Genomic DNA, 22,868 nt, shown 5'->3' with positions numbered 1-22,868 from the left:
TAGAGTGCTTCTCTTAACTTTTTAATTAAAAGGATCTCCAATTTGGTTTGCAAATTTAGGTCACAGACCCCCATAACTGAGAGTGTACAAATGGAAACCAGTGCTCATTTGGTTCCATTTATACACTCTCTGAGTTACAGACCTTTTAAGGGTCCATTTAGTTCCAAACTAAAATGTTGTGTCAATCGTGGGGTGCAGCTGTCAGGACACGGATAAGCTGGGGGGTTGAAGTATACTTTTCACATTTGTGGCAGAAGTGAAAGTGATAATAATTGTTATAAAGATTACAATTGAGACAAGCAAAGGCATGTGGTCTGTGCACAGATGGCTGAACCACCACAGGCACCCTCATTTCAACTCAAGATAAATGTAATTTCCTTATGTGGCAAAGTAAGCTGATCCCTTACACCTTCATCCTATCAAATTAATTTGAAGCAGGTGCACTAAACAGATACAAATGTAAAATTAGCAGACACTCTTATCCAGAGCGATTTACAAAGTGCAAGATCTGAGTAAATGGCATGAACTCTAGTCAAGTAACATCAGGGGTTCACGGGAGTGTACTGACCCCTGGGGGACTCTGGTCAATAGAATAATGGGGGGATGAGAGTGAACCTCTCCAAGAAATATGGCATGTCTGACCAGTCAAATTACTAAATTCCTCATTTATTCACTGGAGTTCAGAAAACCTTTCAGAGGCCCTGAGAAGAAAGACTGTTGATGCCCATGTGTCTGGGAGGGGTTCCAGAGCCATTCACAATAGATTTGACTATTCCACTATCTGAAAAACTTACAACAATTATAAATGGAGAAAATTTCAGACCCATTGTCCTCTTAGCTCACAAGCTCATTGCACAACTCATATCATATTCTTAATAGTTACCAGAAGAATATTGTGGAATTATAAAACAACAACACCAACATAGTTATATATTAGTTGGTATGGAGTTGTAAAACATAATTTAAGTTAGATGAGATCAAGGGTATCATATATGTATTTTATCGAATCTGACTTACTTTCGTATCTAGATAATACGGTATGCAAATGTCAAAATTGATCAAATACTATGATAGCCTTGATCCGAGGCTAGGCTTTTCACATTCTGAATACATCTGCCAGACTGCCATTCCCCTTGCAGTAATAAACACAGAAAAAAATATAAAACAGAGAAACAATGGTCAGTTGGGGGAAATTATTACGTACGATTTTGAAATGTTTATTCCTTAATTTCTCAATGCGTGAACTAGTTTTGTATTGGGATCTAATGTATCGGTTCAGTATTTTATTTCCAGTGCAGTGAATTGCAGTTCCTTGGCGTGCCTGGGGGTGGCTCTGTAGTTTTTTAAGTAACCTACAGTCTATGGTTATGCGAGCAAGAACACACGTGAGAGTGTAAACAACAGCGAGGGGCCGAAGGGGAGAACGTCTGTACATTTCATTATCCTTGCACAACAACTCGATGGAGTCCCGAAGGCTCCCAGATTACTTTCTCCTGGCAATCTTTGCCAGCTGCCTGTGTCTTTGTCAGAGCTACACCCTTGGGAACTCCGTTTCTTGGGCTGTCTCCTCAAACGATGTTGTGGTGGAGGGAGAACTGGACGTTATGTCAGAGGAGGTCGCACCGTCTCTGCTTGAGGACGGCGGTGGGTTATGGAAACAGGCATATCCGTCCAACGTCCTGACAGATGGTTCTGAAAACCCAAAAGAATTGGGTCAGCAATCGGCAAACGAGGATGTAGCTCCTCTGTCATCTCGACTGTTTTCATATCGGATGGAAGAAATCAAAAAGTCTGCTAATATAAATCCTCCCCCACACCAGGAGACAGCCAGGACTGCTAGGTATATAGCTCATAATAGCGACTGGGGACATCTTGCCACCATCTCAACACAAGACGAGGTAGTAAAACCTTTCAGCACTCACAGTTTGATTCTTAAGATAGTCATGTGTTACGTATGGCTTTGGACAGACAGTGAAAAATTACCTAAATAAAGCCAGAGCCAGTAACCAGCCACAAAGAGTTAGACCTACAAAATGACAAAGATGTTAACTGAACTCTCCCAAGTACTATTGTAACACTTGCTGCCCCATTCTTTCTGATTCTAATTGAAATGCACAGGATGGAAGGGCATTGTAGTTTTCCAGCTTTCCCTTAATAATACACTGACACACTCTTCCTGTAGCCTACTACATTGTTATCCTAAAATAATGGTGCATTTATAGGCACCTTTATCAAAAGCGCCTTACAATGTGCATTACATTCATCCATTCACACACTCATTCACACACAGGAGGAAACCATGCAAAGCACCAACCTGCTCATTGGGAGCAGTTAGGGGTTCAGTGTCTTGCTCAAGGACACTTTAAACACTAACAACCCAGGGGGAGCTGGGAATCGAACCTGGAACCTTCTGATTCCCTAAGCGGTCGTTCTACCCCCCATGCCACTGACTAGGATATTACCAATACATTTTTATCCTAACATAGTATACTACCACTACATGTTATCCTAACATGATATGTTAGGTTAAGAATGTAGTGGTTGTACAAGTAGAGTGTGTATTGTTAAGGGAAATGTGCATTATGGATGGTGATGATGATGTATTATGCATGATGAATTCACATGCTGCTCCTTATTTAGACACTTATGTAACAAGATCCCCTCTTTATGCACAGATCAAAGGTCTCCCATTTGGCAACATCTTCTCAGTCAGTGATGGACCAAATGACAACAGTACTGGAGTAATCTATTTCTATGTTACACCAATGGATTTCTCTGTCTCGGACCTTAAAAGTATGCCTTATGCTTCTCTCACATTCTCAGAAGCTGAGGGAAACTTCTGCAGGTATGTGCACACAAAATATACACTCACTGGCCACTGTACGCCTGTCCAACGGCATGTTAACGTACATTTCTTCTCAGCCAATTACTGTACATGGCAGCAACTCAATGCATTTAGCCATGCACACATGGTCAAGACGATCTGCTGCAGTTTAACCCAAGCATCAGAATGAGGAAGAAAGGTGTTGAATGTGGCATGGTTTGCATGCATTTTCATGCACAACCATCTCTAGGGTTTACAGAGAATGGTGCAAAAAAGAAAACAAAACCCAGCAAGCGGCAGTTCTGTGGGCAAAAAATGCCTTGTTGATGCTAGAGGTCAGAGGAGAATGGCCAGACTGGTTCAAGCTAATAGCAAGGCAACAGTAACTCATATAACCACTCGTCACAACCGAGGTATGCAGAAGAGCATCTCTCAAAGCACAACACGACAAACCTTGAGGCAGATGGGCTACGGCAGCAGAAGACCACACCAAGTGCCACGTCAGCTAAGAACAGGAAACTGAGGCTACAATTTGCACAGGCTCACCAAAATTGGACAATAGAAGATTGGAAAAATGCACGTTGCTTGGTCTGATGAGTCTCGATTTCTGCTGTGACATTCGGATGGTCGGGTCAGAATTTGGCATGTACAACATTAAAGAATGGCTCTATCCTGCCTTGTATCAACGATTCAGGCCATGTTCAAAGTCACTTAAATCACCTTTCTTCCCCATTCTGATGCTCTGTTAAACTGCAGCAGACCATGTGTGCATGCCTAAATGCATTCAGTTGCTGCCATGTAATTGGCTGATTAGAAATTGTGATCATGTGCATTTGGACAGGTGTTCCTAATAAATTGACCGGTGAGTGTGTATATAATATAATATATACAGTATATATGTTTTTTTTCATCAACTTGGTTGCTTCCCTCAGACATGCTAAACGTGTGTGAGTTGCCAAGGTAACATGAGTTTGTCTATTTCAAGGGATATGGTATATGATCCTGAGGATCCCAGATGTGCTCGACTTACATTAACAGGCAAAATGGTGGAAGTAGTTCCAGAGGAGCAGGAGTTTGCAAAGGAGGCTATGTTCTCAAGGTGACTTGGCGTTAATACATGTTTATGTAGTACATGAATGTTGCTTTCTCCATTGTTACAATAATAAGAAATAATAATTGTGTCCTTGCAAAACTACACAATGCTCCTCTTGTCTTTTTAGACATCCTGTTATGAAAAAATGGCCAGTGGGACACAAGTGGTTCTTCATGAAGCTGGAGTTGATCCAGGTGTGGCTGCAAGATTGGGTGGGCGGAGTGTCACTCATTCCACTGGAAGACTATTTCAAAGCCACTCCATTCTAAGATCATCATTGGAGCGACAGCGGCTCAGGAGGTAGAGCATGGTTGCCTCCACCGTTGGTGTGTGAAGGCGTACTGCTTAGAACACGTAATTTGTGTTCTGCCGTTGCGGTGGGTGTGAATGGATGAGTGTGAATTACATTGTAAAACACATTTGAGTAACTAGAACAAAGCAAAGCAGTATATAAATGCAGTCCATTTACCATTTATTTACCATCCCTCGCCATGCAATTATTTCAGATAAGATCAGCCCAGTTGTCTACCTAAAAGATGTCTTTTCTGAGGAGATTCCCTAACCCTTGAAATGCTAGAAATATGCTCAAATGTCTACTGAATGACATTTTTGGTTTAACAGGTGTTTATGAAAACCATTCAGTCACTTTGCTTTTTACAATGGCAATGTCATGGAGAAACTATTTTAATAACTTTCCTGTGTTTCAAGCTTATTGAATTGTCATGGTGGACATGGCATGGGTAATGATGAACATGCATTCATATTTTCTTTTTTCTTTCTTTCTTTTTTTCTTTTTTCTTTTAGAAATGAATGTTTGCTGACAATGAATGTGCAAATGTTTATATGATCAAAGGTTTCTTCATAGTAATTGGTTCAAATTCAGTGTTTAAACATGTATCACTAATTTAGTTTGAATTTTGGTTCATTTTTATTTGAGAGTAGGCTAATGCTTCTCCTTTACTAATTAGTCCAAGGTCAGCTCATAATTACTTCATAGCCACTTTCTTGAAATAGCGCACCACATTTATGGTCTCGTTTCATTAATGTCTTTGCAAACTCAGTGTTTATAGATCATAATTATCAGATTGATCACCCATATAAGCTACACATACACACTTGATGCTGATTCCTGAGGGCTGTGCTGTGAATCAATGTGTAGCCCCCAAACTGTTGTGCAGTACACTGACTACACATACAAATGTGAAAGCAGTAAGAGAGCAGTATTTCAAATGTGAATATGAACAGCTACTGTAAATTGAAGAGTGTAATGAAATAATTTTGTTGTGATTTGGAACTATATAAATAAATGTAGCTTTGACTACTACTTCATTGACGTTTCATATGCGTATGCCTAACGTTTCTTTAATCTAATTTAACAGAGTAAATAATTTAAGACGTAGGCATATGGCTGAAAATAGTGTTAACCGGTTTATCTGGATATCTGGTTTCGTGCGTGCGATGGGTTTGTGATGCAATCATAATAGATCATAATTTTGCTGTAGTCTGATGACATCAACTCTAGCATGAACGCAAGATGGCGCGCTTTATATGTTTAGGGTAAAAACGTCTCACCTTGGGGACATTTTAACGTTGTCTTCAGATAACTGACGTTACGTAACTTACTGGTTTGAAGTTGAACACTGGGACAATTATAATTGCAGGATGAAATATGCTGTCATACTTAAGTCACAGTCACCATACAAAATGACAAATGACTTTGCAAGCAGAGAGAGAGGGCATGTACGTTTTGTCAACTCTGGTAACCAGAAGGTGGAGTTAATGCATAGACATATCGAACCTTATTGCTACACTCCTCCCGAGTGGGTCAAAATCGAGCGCACCACTCCAATGACCAATGGCAGGGATTGACTCACTAAAACGACTTTTGACTCAGAGACACACAGTGAGGTTTGAGGAAGCTTCCTTCCTTGGCCAGGATTTACAACAACAACACACTGAATGCGCGGCAGTTAGATGCCATCAAAACTGGTCTGTGTGTGTGTTACTTTTTTAAATTGAAGTCGACGAGCTCAAAAAAGTGAAACGACACCCCGCACAGAGCAGCTAACGGAGTGTGTGGTAACGGTTGCTGTTTTGGGTAAAGCGGCAGGTGACGGGCGGGCGGAGTAGGACTGGTTGAGTTTTCAGCTTGGTTTGGCTGGCCTTGGAAGCGTGCCGTGCCCAGAGGCTGCTGCCGGGCTTAACTTTACCCGTGTGTACCTTGCTAATGTTCCCCTGCGATATTTAAACGTGACAGTATGCTAGCTAAAACTTGCTTGTTATGTGAATAACAACACCCGGCCTGTGTAGCTAGCAGCGCGTTTCTCGTTTTTAGCTGGTACCAGTTCAGCGTGAGACGAGGAGGTGTCGCATGTGGAGTGAGTCCTCCTCCTCCGTCAAGAATCATACACAACAACCACCGCGGAGAATTCATCATCTGACATTTAAAATGCGACTCAACCTGTAGCTAATGACATGATGGCTTCTATGGATGGATTGTACCATTAGCTAGCCAACGAGCACAGACTCTCTGCCCCCCTCGCCGAGCAGCTCGATCTTCTCGGGAAAGACGGTTAAAAAACGCGTCAAAGTGTTGAGGAGGAGACTGCATCGTGACCGACCCATCTACAGGAGGAGCTCGTATAGCAACAGTCATCTGGATTAGCTCCAGCGGAGACGTCCATCCTTGAGGAGAAGTCGTCATCATAATAATCCCTATCAATCTCCGTTCATTCTGTCTGTCACCGGGCCGGGGTCCTTTCACCAGTCACCGGGGTGTTTTCACCACCAGTCACCGGGGGGTGTTTTCACTGGCCACCATATGCCTGCACCTCCGCCTGGCCTGACACCCTGAAGGCAGAGAGAGACAGCGGGGCTCGGCAGCCCCGGGGAACCCGCTGAAATGAGATGAGGCTCAGAAATGGAACTGTTGCCACTGCGATTATTTTCGTTACGTCGTGTCTAAGCCTGTCCTGGTACACAGCCTGGCAGAATGGGAAAGGTAGGCAAAAAAAAACATCACCACCATTATTTTATCATTGACTTAAAAATTGCATGGTATTTGTATGTGGCATTATATAAAGGCAACCAACTTCGACTATTATTGCACTGCGTTCTTATTTGACAGCCGATCTGTAACGCCTGTCAGTTCGACAGACTGAGTGACATGGGTTAATTGTCATTTCAACATCATGTCACGGGACACCAGCCACCAATGTGACTTCTTCCTCGACTCCTTCCACTCAGTGTTTTGTCGTTAACTGGTAACGTCATCTATAGAACGACTTATTGCCTGTTGGCATTGGCAATAGCCTACATATTTTAAATTAGGTATTGCCACTGACGTTTGCAGTTTTTTTGTAGTATTATGATGGATTTAGTAGATCGTAACCTGTTGTCTGTTTTGACAGCTCATTGCTCAATGCTCAGCGATGGATAGTTTTCAGTTTCGATTTGTCTAATCAATTGAGCATTAGCCTAACGTTTGGATCATGTGCACATTCCCCACGACATTTTCCAATTTCTACGACAACCAACATGGGCACATATCCCAATTACTCCATGTCTTGTCAAACATCCAGCCTCGGACCTATTGTACAGTGGCCCATAGAGTGTTGCTGGGCAGGAGGGCTATGGGCTTTAGTGACTTGCTATCAGTAGAGTGTAAATAATTGCAGCCCTTAGATAAATTCCAAGGCAAGGCTTCATGTAGTGATTACCTTGCTCCTTATCAGCTCAATGAAATGCTTCTCCTCTAAAGGAGAACCAGAACCACCCAGTGATGGGCGGACCAATAGTGTTCCATGGAGTGTGATAAGAGAAGGGCACAAGGGAGGTTTGTTTTCTGCACCTGTTGATACCAGTTGATAAACGGTTGTTATGGGTAGAGCTATATAGCCTTTGAGATTAGTCAGTGAAAGTCTGTTATCGGTTCCAACTTCCGTTAAACTGACACAAGCCTTGCATGAAGTATAGCACTGATGTAAAACCTCATATTTATTTAAAATCCAAACATTATAAACATTGAACTATGAACACTTTTTTTCCCTCAACCACAGATTGCTTAGCTGACCATAGAATGCATAGACATATATTTTAGGGCAGGCACTTTGCAGATTATTTCAGAATGTGCAAGGCATTCTTTATACTCTGAATAGTGATGGTCTGGTATTTGTAACATGATTTCACTGTTCTGTCCTTTCTGCTATAGCTAGCCTACTGTTTCCATAATATAGGACCAAGAAGGGCTGCAAATAGGTTTCTGGTGCTTGCCTAGTTTGCCTTGGACTTGATATTTTGAAACGTATCCAGTGAAATAATAAGCCCTATTTCATAATTCAAGCTCACAGTGAGATAAGAAGACAGGTCATTTTTAAAAATGTTTTATAATTTTTGAAAGATCTTATGAGCACAAAATAGGGACACCAGGATGTGTACACATAATTATTAATGTTGTTTCAGGGTGGACAGAGTGTCAGTTATAATGAGAAGCCCCTTTTGGCCTAACTAATAGTGAATACTAGTCTATCAATTTCTACTTTTCTAGCATAAACGCCAAGCATTGTGTGAGGCCTATTTACACAAATGGCTTTAGTTCTCAATCTCAACTTTCTCTGTGTGCATGATGTAGCTGTTTATACTGGTAAAGTATTTACTGGGAAAGGATCAAATATAAAGCTAGAAAAAGTGCTCCTCGGAGCACAGGTCTCCCCCAGGTCAGGTAGGTTATTGTGGGCCTGCAATGTTCGAAATTCGCAAATCTTGATCACATGACTATAGAGATAATATGTACCGATTGGTGTGATGTTTAGACAAAATCTGTAGGAGTAATATCAAAAAATGTGTTTTGCAAAAATCGGTCTCCTGGTGGCGCTATAACAGGACAATGTGAAAAGGGCGGCATGTGTTCCTTGGCCTAGTGGGAATGTGCGTGCAAAGTTTCAGGGCAATCAGACACTGCGTTTATTATTTGAGGCATTTTGTTCAAAACAAGCCACTCCTGCAAACTTTAGATGCCAATCTTAGTCGGGATGGATTATGAAAAATCGGGACAAATCTGTGTTGATCACATGACTATAGAGATAATGTATACCGATTTGTGTTTGGACAAAATCTGTAGGAGTAAAATCAAGAAATGTGTTTTGCAAAAAAGTCCAATCAATGTGAAAAATGCAGCACAGAGGTTTTTCCTTGGCCTCTAGGGAGTATGCATGCAAAGTTTCACACCGATCGGTCCAGTTATAGGTAAAAATGCGAATCGGCCTGTTATTTCTTCCTTGGCCTAGTGGCAATGTGTGTGCAAAGTTTCAAGGCAATCCCACACTGTATACATGATTTGAGGCATTTTGTTCAAAAAAAGACCACTCCTGCAAACTTTGGAAGCCAATCTTAGCCAATCAGGAACGAGTATGAAAAATCCGACAAAATCTGTAGGAGTAAATCTCAAGACTCTTAAAACTCTGTATCTTAATCTCAGGTTAAATACAATTCTGATCAAACTTTGATTGATTGATTTCTTTATTGATCATGAAATAAAATCATATGTCACATACATACATCTGTAACAAACATCTAACCCATCATAATCAACAGGATAACGTCTTTTTTATCTTTAAAGCTCCATCCTTTTTTCCTCTCTCTGACTTTGCATCTCTTAATGCTCTCCCGTGTGGGTGGATTGAGTCTTAGCCTCAGGCATTGAGTCGCTATTAAAATGAAATGGTTGAACACTATGCATAGAAAGTGTGCATCTGCTTGTGTGCTTGCATTTTCTACCGTTCATACTGTTAAACCTACTGTACTGTGTGTTTTGCTATCACTCTGGTTAATCTGCTGCATGCTGAGGTCACCCCTGCTTGTCCTGTTTCTTGTCACTTGACTGCTGGGAATGAGAGCCGTGCCAGTCAGCTGTCCAAACACTACCCGTTGCACTTTTCTGTTAGTTTACAGCCCACCCAAAACACACAGGCACACTGAGGTACTATAGTTTTCACAGTATCTCCGTGACCGCCAATGTTCTTTTGTTTGGTAGACTCCAACAAACACGTTCAAGGACTTAAGATGGCTTGAAGGTGTTTTGAAGGGATGGGACCCAACATCATCAGGGCTTCATGTTACAGTAGGTCTCAGAGTGTCAATGGTAACCCGGGGCACACAATACACATCCCTTTTTTGCAGGTTTGACATCCTAGTTCCAGCCATCTCTCCCTTAAACACCTTCCTTCCTTTTCCTCAAACTAGGGCCATGTCTTCCCTCATCGGGTCATTCCATCAGGTCATTCCAACACAATGGGCCTAAAATAGCCCGGGAAGGGAGCGATTATGGCTAGGGAGCGAGTGTGTAGGAGGCAGATAAAGAGGGCAGTTGCGCCCCCGCCCTTGGAGAAATTAAAGAGAACATTTGAATGGGATTGTGCCCTGCGTTTTGGGGAATATTGTTTTTTCTTCTCTTGGTGCGCTTTCTGAAGCTGAGATATAGATGGCAGCCTGCCAGACATATGCTAAGTGTCCCAGAGGGAATGGAAGAAAGACAGGAGACAGGTCAAGGAACCGGATTTCAGAAGAGAGAGAATCGGATGGGATTGAGAGACAGAAGGAGAGGAGAAAGAACAGGAGGGAAGGGAGGAGAGCGCTGACACATGCCTTGGCTGAGATACTGGGCAAAGTGTTTGGCATTGCGTTCCTTGCCTAGACACACACACACACACACACACACACACACACACACACACACACATTTCCCTTTATCCCAGACAGCCCTGTTGCCAGGCTGCAGGAACAGGAACAGGCGCCCCAGCCCCGGTGGCTCGTTAGCGAGTTAACAATCATGGTCCTCCTCTCCCTCCTCATGCTTCTCTTCACTTCCTCTGTCCCACACTGCTGCTCATTCAGTTATGCTCCTCCAGCTCTATTTCTGCACAGAATTCCCCACAGTGCACACAAATTCCTCCTCTGTGTTAGCGAACAGAACAAGGCCATTGTTAAGCTCTTAACTGTTCCCCGTTGGTTAAGTCCAGGCCCAATGTGCACAGTAAGCTCTTGTGACCAAGGATGGGTGTGATTGTATAATGCGTGCATCCGTCCACGGTTGTGTGTACGTCAGGGTTTCCGCATGCACGCCTTTGTGAATGCCCGCATGCGTTATTACTGCTATGATTTGGCATTCAATATAATGTTGTCTTAATGACGAGGCTCCTTTTTTAAAATGACATTTATGTAAAACGATACTGCAATTTCCCACTCCTTGATAGGAAAACACCATGAAAACCGGTGGGGGAGTTTGCAAAACATAGCTGGGAAAACAACATGTAAATTGGGCTTTAGGGAGCCACATTGCCAACCTGTTGACCCGTTGCCATAACTTTAGGACAGTTAAATGCAACCACTGCATGCAAACATACGTACGTAATGTCTATTATTGACCAGCTTGATCCATAATACTCCTCAAGCTGTGTGTCCCTTTACTCAAAACACAAGTGGTATTCCTGACATGGAGAATATACAGCTGTACTGGAGCCAGTGGAGGAAGTGGAATTAATAATAATAATAATGAACGGTATTCTAGCACCTTTCATGACATCAAATGCATGCAGCCCAAAGTACTTTACATAAAAAAAGAGATCAACAAAAGAAAAATAACACAATATTAAACAAGATTAAAAACAATAAGATCAAAAACATGATCAAGAACAAATTAAAAGGAGACTAGATCAAAATGAAAACGATACAAGAAAATAGCCAGATTAAGCAGGGCAGGCAGGACCATGCTGTCATCTCAACGCTGTCAGGCCCACTCGCTCTGTCACCCAGAGACAGTGGCGTGCTACTGCAGGGAGCTTCTCAGGCTTAGAACAGAGGAGGGCAGCAAGGTAGAGGTTTTAAGGAACAGGGAGCTGAACGAGTGGGGGTGGGGATGATTTATGAGTCTGGTTTGGATAGCTGCCAATATTGGTCAACCTCGCCTCTTTGGAAGAGATGGTCGGAGTCAGAGGTGGTCAAAAAGACATAAGAGAGAATCGTGTTTGTGCACGTGTACTGTGAGATTTCTCTCTGGATAGGCAGTTAGGGAGTATCAGCTCGCCTACGCTACGCCTGGATCCATGTGTCTCCCTTCAGGAAAATACCACCCAAAATCAATACTACTTGTGTGTGTGTGTGTGTGTGCGCACACAAGATGATTTCGACTTGGATTCTTTTAATGCAGGTGTCTTTTCCCTATGTTAGATTAATATTGTATTTTCCCCTTGTTGTTTTTGTTGAAATAGAAATAAGATAACTTGTTATAACAACATAAGTTGTTCTGATCTAGGCCTAGGGACTGTACAGTTGTGTTAGTTTCACATTCACGCTCTTTATAAGGACAGAAATGTCTGGTTCAATGCTGCATTTTTGTTTAACTTCTGAGAATTGCTTCTATCAGTCATGCTACTGTATGCCAAACCAGTATGATCACTTCTGTCAATCTCCAGTTTGTGCTGTGGAACATCTGCCCTAGTTAAACATAATAGCCTGTAAACGCTTTGTCTTGCTCAGTGCAGCTGCAGTGTGTACCGAGGAGACCACGTGGGTGGCAGGTGCACCACTACAGGGGGTTCATCAACTCACACACACACACACACACACACACACACACACACACACACACACACACACACACACACACACACACTAGTTGCATACCAATTAATTTGATTCACCTCAATATAACAAAAGGTCTACTACATGTAATCAAAGTTTAAGTGACCCGGGGCAAGGTTTTAAGAAATTATTATATGGCTGTTGTCATTGACTGGCATTGACCATATTCGTTGTATATAATAATCATCCCTGTATGCATAGAACTATGTTACTTTTTCTTTTCTTTTTTACTGAAATTGCCTTTGTAAGCAATACGAGTTATCTTTCAAAAATCAATTCTCCTAATGCAAGTTTTGGCCCATTGCCTGATTCTCCATCTGAACAGGCCAAAGAGATGAGGGTGGAGGCCGAGTCAATGTACTAAAGATTAAAAGTGAACTTCAGATGATAATTGTGGTACAAACACATTTAATCTTGGCACACATGTATACACACTTTCAACGAGCTCATGAACTGTCATAGATAGCAAATGCTAGCTGTGTTACAGAATTATTTCTAAAAGACAGTGACCTTTAGGGGAAAGTCCTCAAGGTTCACATGCCTCGGCTCGGACATCCATTTCTGATCAGGGATTAACCCATTCAAACCGGGAACGCATCTCTGTAATTTTAGATTTCTTTGGCTATTCAAAAATATCAGATCTACGAGCTCATAGCATGAGCTCGTAGATCTGCTATTTTTTTTAAAACGTGAAAACACTGTGCCGCGCTATGAGCTTGTATATCTGCTATTTTTGAATAACTAAAGAAATCTTAAAAATGACACAAATGCGTTCCCGGCCTTAATGGATTAAGAGTTAAAAGTGAAAAGTTGCCGACGAAGTGAAATATTGCTTTAGTGTGGAGTGGAGTGGACATGCTGTAAATCTCACTGTGACTCACTCATAGCAGCTCAAACTGCACTCAATGAGAGACACACAGTCAGCACATCATTGAGGAAGCAGGAGCCATGCAGGAGGTCACTGGGATCAGGGCTGTCATGATTACACATTTTAAATTGACTACTAATTGTCACACAAATAATTGCAATTAACGATTTAAGTGTGTTTTTGGCGGGAAACGATTATGGCGATTATGCAAAAATAATTGTGATTATCTCAAATAATTGCTCTAATCTAATGTAACGACAGGGATGTTGCTTTTGATGACGTGATAAGCTGAAGTGGCTCCAATCTATTCTCCTGGGAGAGTGATATTTATTGTAAAACTATCGTCACAGTATTATATCCTCTCTTTTTTTCCCCCTCTCATTTCTTCACCACCTTACCTTGCCAAAGATTTAAAATACTTTAAATCGTTGAATCAACCAACCCATATCTCTGCTGTTAGCATTGCCTTGTTGTTGTAGTCACACCAGCCTCCAACTTAACCCATGCAATCCGGGAACGCATCTGTGTCATCTTAGATTTTAGCTACAACCATTATTTTATACTTTTGGCTTTTCAAAAATAGCAGATATACAAGCTCATAGCTATGAGCTATTTTGAGCTTTTAAGCGAACATTTGTAACTAAAATCTTTGCTTCTGGGGGTCCCTGGAACTAAATATTTTGAGATGGGGTCGGCGGCCAAATACATTTCATTTTGGGGGTCCTTGACATGAAAAAGTTTGAGCCCCACTGATATAGCAACATGAACATATGTTTTTTCAGAAAACAGTTAGGATTTATAAGACATTTGTAGATTGAATGGGTCAAATCAGCTCACTGCCAGTGCCCAGTGCCCACTCTTGCTGCTTGTATCCTATCATCTAGAGTAAGGGGATGAGTGATGATGACAATAAGCTCAGATTTGTTCATCAGGCAAAATCTGTGAAATCTTAATCTAGAGAATGTGGCGATTATAAGAAATACATTCTTATAAACTGCTTGAGCTCTGTTGATTGAAAGCTATCGGTGGTTGAGAAGAAGATACAAACGTCAACATCAGATGCCATGTCAGCGTTGCCAAGTTGGCAAGAGGGAAATGATTTACAGGGAGGCAATCACATCCATCTTTTACTGGAAGACTCAGGCATTGTGTGTGTGTGTGTATTCAAGTATTCAACCATGCACATTCACCAACGAAACTCCACAGTGCGCATGCCCACCCCTGTCCCTTCCTCGCTCATCTCATTAATAAATCAGATGAATGTAGTAAAGGAGCCATGGATGACGGTTCATGGCAGCTTGTCACAGGAGATGGACGGCTGGAGAGCAAAAGGACTGCCGGAAAATGTGAATCATGGGAGAGGGGGTAGAAAAGGGTGAATGACAGGCGTTCAAAATGGATGGCCACCTAAACGGAAGACTAAAGGATGTGGGAAAACAGGGAAAGAAAACGACAACATAGGACTGGAGGAGGGTGGGATTATGTGAAGAGCAGAGGCTAGGTGCACTAGGAGGTAGAACGGGGAGAGGATGTCACTGCTTTGAGGTGGTGCATAAGCCCACTTACCCCTCCCCCTCCTGCTCTGGAGGAATGGAAGCGACTGAATTATATTTGTCTATGCTTTGGCTGTATTTGTGACGGATGTCACTTAACCATTTAAGCCCTAATTAAAAAAATAGCGGAAAAAAGCTATTCTACTAAGCTATTCTAGTCACATTGCGACAAGTTGTGAGCTTGTAGATCGGCTATTTTTCCTATTTTTGAAGATTTGGGGGTGGAAAAGTGTAATGTTTGAACGTTTCTGAAGTTTCTTGACAGCAGGTCAAGGCAGGAAATAATGAGATACAGAGACGTGTTACTTACCACATGTAGGCCTAATTGAATAATAGGTTTAGGGGATTTGTCTCATTATCCAATTGGCCTCTCACCGTTCATCCCAGAACTCTTTCAGGCAGCTTTGATAAGCAAATACCCGTGATGCAGCATGTGCACTGTGCAGTAAGGCGTGTGTGTGTGTTTTTATTTGACTGTCAAGGAGCCACAATTTATTGAGGAACAGCAATTCAGCAATGGTTGTACAGGCTTGAATATCAGCAATTTGGAGTGACATTTAACAAAAATGTCAAGAGACGAGTGTAAACGCTGCCAAACACTGGGCCATAAACAGTGAGTGTAGGCTGTACCCAAGGGGGAAGAGGGAGTCATTTGACAATGTCACTTATTCTCAAGAGAAAGGGAGAATTTCATGCTACGTCTATGACGCTCACCAGAATAAAAAAAGAAGGTTAATAGACACCTAGTGCAATTTTGGTCTTTGTTCTCGGCGCCTGTGATGTGAGCTCTGTGTATGCATTGTGCAGGTGTGGTTTCATCTTTGCAGAAGCATCCTGTAGCAATCAAAGGCCGATTCACAGATGAAAGGCTTAGGGTTTGGGCTAGTTCTAGCTGACCTTTTAACAGGGCCGGAACCAAGATGACAGCATCTGTCTGTGTGTCTTCTAGAGATCAGCCGCCAGATGCAACAGTGTGCTGCTGATGAGAAAGAGGAGCCAGGGCAGAGTTGGATGGACAATGGCTGAGTCGGGAGAGAGTGATAGATGGAGAGTGAGATAAAGGGACTGTGGGCTTTGTTTGTCTTAGAAAAGGACTTTGAAAAAGGGTACCTAATCTACCTGCCAAGAACGGGATCAGACAGAGACTGACACGTGCACAAAAAAAAGAGAAGAATCCCACGCCCTTCCCATGTGGTCTGTGTGTGCCACCTGAAACTAATCTGTCATATCTCAACTTCCATGGGCATTGTACAAGGGCATTGGATCTTTTTGATCCTAATCCTTCCTTTAAGACGGTGGTCCACAAACTGTGGGTCATGGGAGAAATGTTTTGGTTCAGCAGCATTTGAATGGCAATTACATGAGCCAAGTAGTTGGCAGTGGTGACTCAAAGAAATGAGCTGAACAAATTGGAACTGGGAACGCTCTAAAAAATAAAGCTGATATAATCGGTACTCTCTCCTGATTGGCTGAAATGTTGTCACCTACCTGAAAATGTATTTTCCGTTTATCAAAGAGCTGGAGAGATGGGGAGACCACTGTGACTGAACAAACACTATAGCAATGATTACTATCAGAATATAGTGCTTTAACCTTTAATACAAAACTTTTCGTTTTAACCAAAAAATAGCACTTACCCTACTTTTTTTTTTTTTAAGTACAAGTAGTTAAATATTCACTCTTAACTCTTTAACTGCCAGAGTTAAAACATCGTCTAATAGCTGCCCTTGCCAGCAAATCCGAACGATTTTACTAACCTTTGAAAAATCATGGAATATTTTCCGTGATTGCCGTCCTCACGGCGATCGCCTCATTACACGCACGGGGGTCTTGTAGAATCGGGGGCAATTGTCCTGTCGCGGTAATCCGTTATAGTGGTGGCCAGTTGAATGTGGCTTGTTTTTGCCAAGAAACAGAGATAAAGACATTTTTCCACAACGAATAAGCAGGAAGTAAATGAGCTGTTTTTTGTTTTTTTTATGACGTCACTTCCAGGTCTATCCTTTTCTGACAGGCAAGGCATCATTCATAGGTTAGCGAATAGTGCCATCTAGTGGAAAACCACTGAAAACCCCAAAGTCGTCCTAGGCACTGTGGACCAAGTGCCAAGTAACTGACGAGTGTACTCGTCCATGGCAGTCAATGACATACCGCATGAAGTAAATCCTTTGTTGATGATAATATGTTGCTTACTGGTATGTGTTACATTAAAGCCGCAATCCAGAATTTACTTTAATGAATACATTTGTATTTGAACCAATCTGTATGGTAGAGCATGTTAATACAATTTAATTAGCACATCTGCAGTGGTTGGAGGTGGTCTCTCTACTCTTCTATTGAGACATTTAATAATAGACCCTGGTGTCAAGTAGCCCTACCTGAATCTCAACTGGCCAAGCGGGGATTCCTTCACGGATGAGTGGTAGATAGATATTTGGTCTCGCATGCCAAGATCCGGGTTCAAATCCCGGGTGTTGCAGTTGCAATTGCCCCTGTTCGCCAGGACAGGACATAAACCTTACAGATTTCAGCTTTAACTTATATCCTTTTAATTGGTGTGCCTTGAAAACGTTATCTTAGCCTGCGTTTCTTGATCTCAAGGGACATATGCAAGCTGCCTGTCTTCTTATAAAGTTCCTCATTTGAGATCTTATTTGGCCAAAAGATGATATTACGTAAGCAGCTATTTTGGAAGACGTCAACCTTTCTCATATCCTGTTTTGTTACTCTCCAGAACTCAGAGCCGTACAGCAGGACAGCCTTAACATTGCTGTTGTAGAGCCTGGGCTTAGTTTTGAGGCTATATTGTTTGGACTTCCAGATGTTGGGAAGTTGGCTGAAAGCACCCCTTACTTTGTTGAGACGCATCTTGATGTCTTTATGTGTCCCACTTTCACTGCTTATAAAGCTATAAGGCTTCCAAGGTATGTAAAGTCTTCAACACAACGCCTCTCCATCGATGGTGATTGGAGGTGCTGTTGGGGTACTGATGCACATCACCTGGGTCTTTTTCTGGTTGATGTATAGACCAGTTCGCTTTGCATAATTGCTTTGCCGGTCAGACTTTTCCTGGAGGTGGCTACGAGTGGATGACATGAATGCCAGGTCGTCTGCAAAGTCAAGGTCTTCCATAAAAGTGAATGGCAAGAACTTGTGTAATGTGACAATAACAATGAGTTTGAGTTTGCCTGAAGAAAACCTTGATTTTTGTCCTGAGTGCACTGACTCACTTTCTTTAAGTTTTTATTATTAAAATTAATATCAGCAGTCATACAATTAATTACCATGAATAAATACTACATGGAGTTGGATCATGACGAGCATATTTCGGGGTCATTGCTGTTTTTGTGCACCCAGGCTGCTCTAAGTTGTATGTTGTATGTATGTGAGTGAGTGGAGGCAAACAGAAGATCTACAGTAGTACACGCACATTTTTCATCAGTAATCTCCAAATTATACGAGGAAACCGGGCAGCACCTCAACCCACCAACAGACCACAACTCCTCCTAGCTCTACAGACATCTCCCTTCAACCTTTGTGCTGAAGCCCAACCACCCACACCCTGATAAGACTTTACTAAGAACTGGCCTTCTCATAGCTTTGTAAGAAACAAACAGGCCACACGTTGGCGTGGCCTGGATGTACTGTAGCTTGCCTTGTGAAAGTATCCTTGTATCACCACCAGACAAGATGATACAATGATCCAGTCATGATTTCAATATGATACAGACATGAATAGAGAACTGAGGAAGTTCTGCGTGGGTCCATAATGATCAGAAACTGAAAACAGGTGGTCATTGGAGAGGGTGCAATTGTAGGTCAACACATTCAAGTTCCTTCCTTGTAGTAGTAAGCTGACATCCAAGTATGACAAACAGGTGAACTTCAGAAAGATCAGGGTCATCAGGGTCCAACTGGATCCCGATGAAGGCTCTTGAGCCGAAATGCGTTGGTCACATGTGTTTTTTAACTTTGCCAAGCTAAAAGCTATGATAAAATAAAGGCTTTTTAAAACTCAACTGAGCGGAGTGCCTTGGATCTTTCTTAAGTTCACCTGTTTGTCATACTTGGATGTCAGCCTACTACTACACGGGAAGGAACTTAAATGTGTTGACCTATGATACAGCAAACACAGAGGAGGGAGCACACACCTGGGTTGATGGGGTGCTGGCCACGGGAGGTAACAGTGTTGACAAAGGATGAGGCCACACAGCTCTTAGCCACGATGCAAAAAGTTTATTAAAAAGAAACCAACGTTTCGACAGTGAAGTCTTCCTCAGGGTTTTGACCTATGATACAAACAAATATGATTCACATAGGATGTGGCATTGTGGCTTTCGCAGGGTTAGGGTTGTTGTTGACGAGCAAGTTAATCAGCAAACACTCATACCCCAAGCATTTGTATTGTGTCTTCTGACAACAGAGAAGCTGGTAGCATACCAGCGGGAGTTCCATGCCCTGAAAGAGCGCCTCCGTGTGGCTGAACACAGGACGTTGCAGCGCTCCTCCGAGCTCAACAACATTCTGGAGCAGTTCAGACGCGCCATCGCGGAGACGAATGGCAGCAAAGATGCCCTCACCAACTTCTCGGGTAAACCCACTCATGCGTTGTGCACACAAACAAAGACTCATAGACGTCAACAGAGCTTCCCTAGAGCGCTTAAAAAGCAAACCCTGAAAGCTATTTGTATTTGTGTCCTTAATGTAATCCTTAATGGGGCATTCTGTGGAATTTGGAGTGTTTTCTACCCTTACACACACACACACACACACACACACACACACACACACACACACACACACACACACACACACACACACACACACACACACACACACACACACACACACACTACTGCCCTGTGGAAATGTTCCTCTATAGGTTCACTATGCTCTTAGCATGTTAGCAAATCATTTACGCTTTGTCAAGTCTCTTTGATTAGATTCAAGGCACTTACTGTGAAAGAGAAATCCTTGTACTTTTAAGTCTCGAACAGTGTGACAACAAAATATGAGAATATCACAAAGTCATAATAAAAAAAATTAACTGAAACAGCAGTGCTTGTAGCATATGTAGCAGCTTCAATAAATAAAATAGCATCTACTGTACACGTATAGATTTCATGACTGTACACGTATAGATCTCATGACTTCTTCAAAGCAACAGCCCTAGTTCTGCTTTTAGATCTATAGATTGTCTTGAAAATGGAAATTAAATTAAGAAGTGTAACTGACAAAGCCGGTTTCCGTTTGTTCACATTTCAGATGAGACGCAGAAACTGCTGAAGGAACTAGCTTGTCGATTGTCTTTGAATGAAATTAAGAAGTGTAACTGACTAAGCTGGTTTCTGTTTGTTCACATTTCAGCTGAGACGCAGAAACTGCTGAAGGATCTAGCTAGTCGAAAACCTCTACAGGTGCCAAATATCTACCACCACCTGCCTCATCTACTCAACAATGAGGGCAGCCTGCACCCTGCTGTACAAGTTGGCTTGGGACGCACCGGAGGTGAGGAAAACACATAATGATATACACACTGTCATGGCACAAGGAAACACAGGTTTGAAGTTCAGAAATGTTGTTTAATTTCCTCCAAAGGTTATAGGGCCCTTTTTTAAATGAGGTCTACAAAACTACTGAAACATAAGGCTCACAAAATAAGATGTGAAGTGACAAAAAAGTGTACACTGAATGTGGACGCATCATCCAGAAAACATCATCAAAGGTGCTAATAAACAAATTCTACAAATAACTGATTTTGTTTAGTCATTTTAACCACTTTATCCCTTGCGTCCCAGTTTTGGACATTACATAATAGGTGAAAAATTATAAAGATTTTCATGAAAAAAGAAAATAGTAGATACAAGCTCACAACGTGATGCGATGCGATGCAAAATGGGGCTTAAGTGGTTAAGTGACTGCAAATGAAATTATCTGAACATGTGGCAATGAATTTGGTAATCATGTGGGTTAGTGTGTGTGAGACCTTAAACCTTCAGTTGTGTGATTGTGGTCAAGAGCACCACACAGTAGAAATTGCAAGCATTGAAAATCACAAGAGGTCTCTGGTTCACAATTCCCTCTATTAAGATTTCTACTCATACAGTATATAATTGTAGATAAGGAGGAGCCAGCCCCGGGAGTGAGAATTTGCGTTCAGTGGGTGAATTGGCAGTCAGGACAACTCAAAGGGCAGTTTCTCATTCCTTGTGACAATGTCCGAGGGGAAGAACAGAGGCCCAAGACAAATTAGGAGGACAGGAAGAAAGAAGCAGAAGATAGAGGGAACAAACAGAAGTTTGTGTCCGTGGCCGACTGCGGCCTCCCTCATCTCATCAAAGCCCAGTGATCCATGAGTACAAGTTATTCCCAGAAGAGGTGAGAGAAAAAGCCAGGTCTATCTCTGCCATCTCGCCTCTCTTCTGCCAGTCTGCTTGGTCTTATGGGGGACGGGTAGGTACCTGTTACCTGCAGACAGACTTTTTTTTGTCTAGAGATCCACTGATAAGCTTTCACTCTGGATATCCTATGGCACAGTGCTGCTGCCTGTTGCCTTGTTGTACTGCATTGTCGTGACTGAGTAGTGGGTGTTTTTGTGACGATGTGTCTACACAGTAAGTGAGGATTTTACTGTGCACTGTATGTATCTGAGGTTGATTAGCACAGTGGTAAAATAAGTTGATGTAGCACAGTGCTAAAAGAGAAGAGATATACTGTAGATATAGAGATATAGATATAGTCTGGAATTTTGGTCATTGTGATATTGTGTATTGTGATAATAGTTTCCCAAAATATTGTCACATTTTCAATATCAAGGTATTGATATTTGATTTGGTAAATATTACCCAGTCCTATGATTGAGGCAGTTTATCTCCAGACTGTGGAGTTGGCTGAACTGCCCAGAGACCCAACAGACAGATGGTCCTCCAGACATGCTTGATAAACCATTGCCGACTTTAGCCGCAGGGCCTGAAATTACACCTTCATTCTCTGTGTATGGCTATCCTCCTGTCTTGGTTCAGTCTCTCTTTCTCCCTCTCTCGCACTCTCTCTCGTTATCATGCTCATATTTGTTTCCTTCACTCTGCCTGGTTTCTCTGCAGGTCTAAGCATATCTGACATTGAGATATTTATAGTAGTGCAAATTAGGACATCCTCCCACTTATATTAGATTGAGTTAAGGATTGTGGGTAAAAACGGAGCACAGTGGTTGAGGGATAATAGCCCTTTAGCCTGCTTTCGTGGTATTTGCTGTACGTTCTCTGATTATACTTCTTACCTCCCTAAACATTAAACCCCTCACTCTCAAACGTCCCGCCCTTGTATTAAAAATAGGACCCTTAAAGTTTTGTTGTTGTTTGTTTTGTTATGTGGACATTTTTGGACCCCACAAACCGGTACACTAGCGCCCACTGGGGTTGTTCCGATCAGGTTTGTTTTGTCTCACAATGGGCCGATACCGATCTTGTGCGTAAGGGGAAAATTCTAATATTTCCAAAATTATTATGTCAGAACTGTTCCTCTGTGTGTGTATGTGTGGGGAGGGGGGGAAGGGGAGCATGTCTAGTCCTGTCACAAAGATGCAAAGCGATATTATACTATATATCTGATTGACTTTTATACCACTTAAATGGTGCAGCTCGGTCATAAAAGTCTGTTTCTCCGGATCAGGTAAATTGCTGATCACCGATCGAGTCATTTGCAGTGAAAATCGGGCCGATTTAAATCGGTGACCGATCGATCGGAGCACCTCTAGCGCCCACCCCCATTTCTTTGTTTGGGATGTGAAATCCCAGTCCCTTTTCACCTGTCTGTCTGAGAGGCTCAAGTTCAGACAGAGAAATGTAGATAGTCTGTTGTTTTTTCCCTCTCTTTCCTGAATGACATGAAAGG

At 42.2% G+C, this 22,868-nt stretch overlaps 2 protein-coding genes across 3 annotated transcripts in view; both read left to right on the top strand.

The window, feature by feature from the left end:
* Positions 1-1,368: 1,368 nt before the first annotated feature.
* creg2 (cellular repressor of E1A-stimulated genes 2) lies at positions 1,369-5,255 on the top strand. Its single transcript, XM_080457081.1, has 4 exons — positions 1,369-1,898; positions 2,676-2,845; positions 3,810-3,923; positions 4,045-5,255. The coding sequence occupies exons 1-4, from the start codon at positions 1,461-1,463 to the stop codon at positions 4,184-4,186; spliced, it is 864 nt and encodes a 287-aa protein (XP_080313207.1). The 5' UTR covers positions 1,369-1,460; the 3' UTR covers positions 4,187-5,255.
* Positions 5,256-5,817: 562 nt separating this feature from the next.
* The window catches only part of mgat4a (alpha-1,3-mannosyl-glycoprotein 4-beta-N-acetylglucosaminyltransferase A), a 28,328-nt gene continuing 11,277 nt past the window's right edge, over positions 5,818-22,868 (top strand). The window contains exons 1-4 of one of the 2 annotated variants that reach the window (XM_080412939.1): positions 5,818-6,918; positions 19,399-19,566; positions 20,241-20,273; positions 20,373-20,483. In XM_080412939.1, the coding sequence (XP_080269065.1) occupies positions 6,825-6,918; positions 19,399-19,566; positions 20,241-20,273; positions 20,373-20,483 (406 nt within the window). In that variant the 5' untranslated portion in view covers positions 5,818-6,824. Of the gene's footprint in view, positions 6,919-19,398; positions 19,567-20,240; positions 20,274-20,342; positions 20,484-22,868 lie in introns of both variants that reach the window. The other variant, XM_080412938.1, reaches the window with a different exon arrangement.

The sequence above is a fragment of the Gymnoscopelus braueri genome (assembly GCF_963280865.1).
Source record: "Gymnoscopelus braueri genome assembly, chromosome: 18".
NCBI lineage: Eukaryota > Metazoa > Chordata > Actinopteri > Myctophiformes > Myctophidae > Gymnoscopelus > Gymnoscopelus braueri.
The sequence above is the reverse complement of the archived record's forward strand: the minus strand, read 5'-3'. Positions and strand labels throughout refer to the sequence as shown.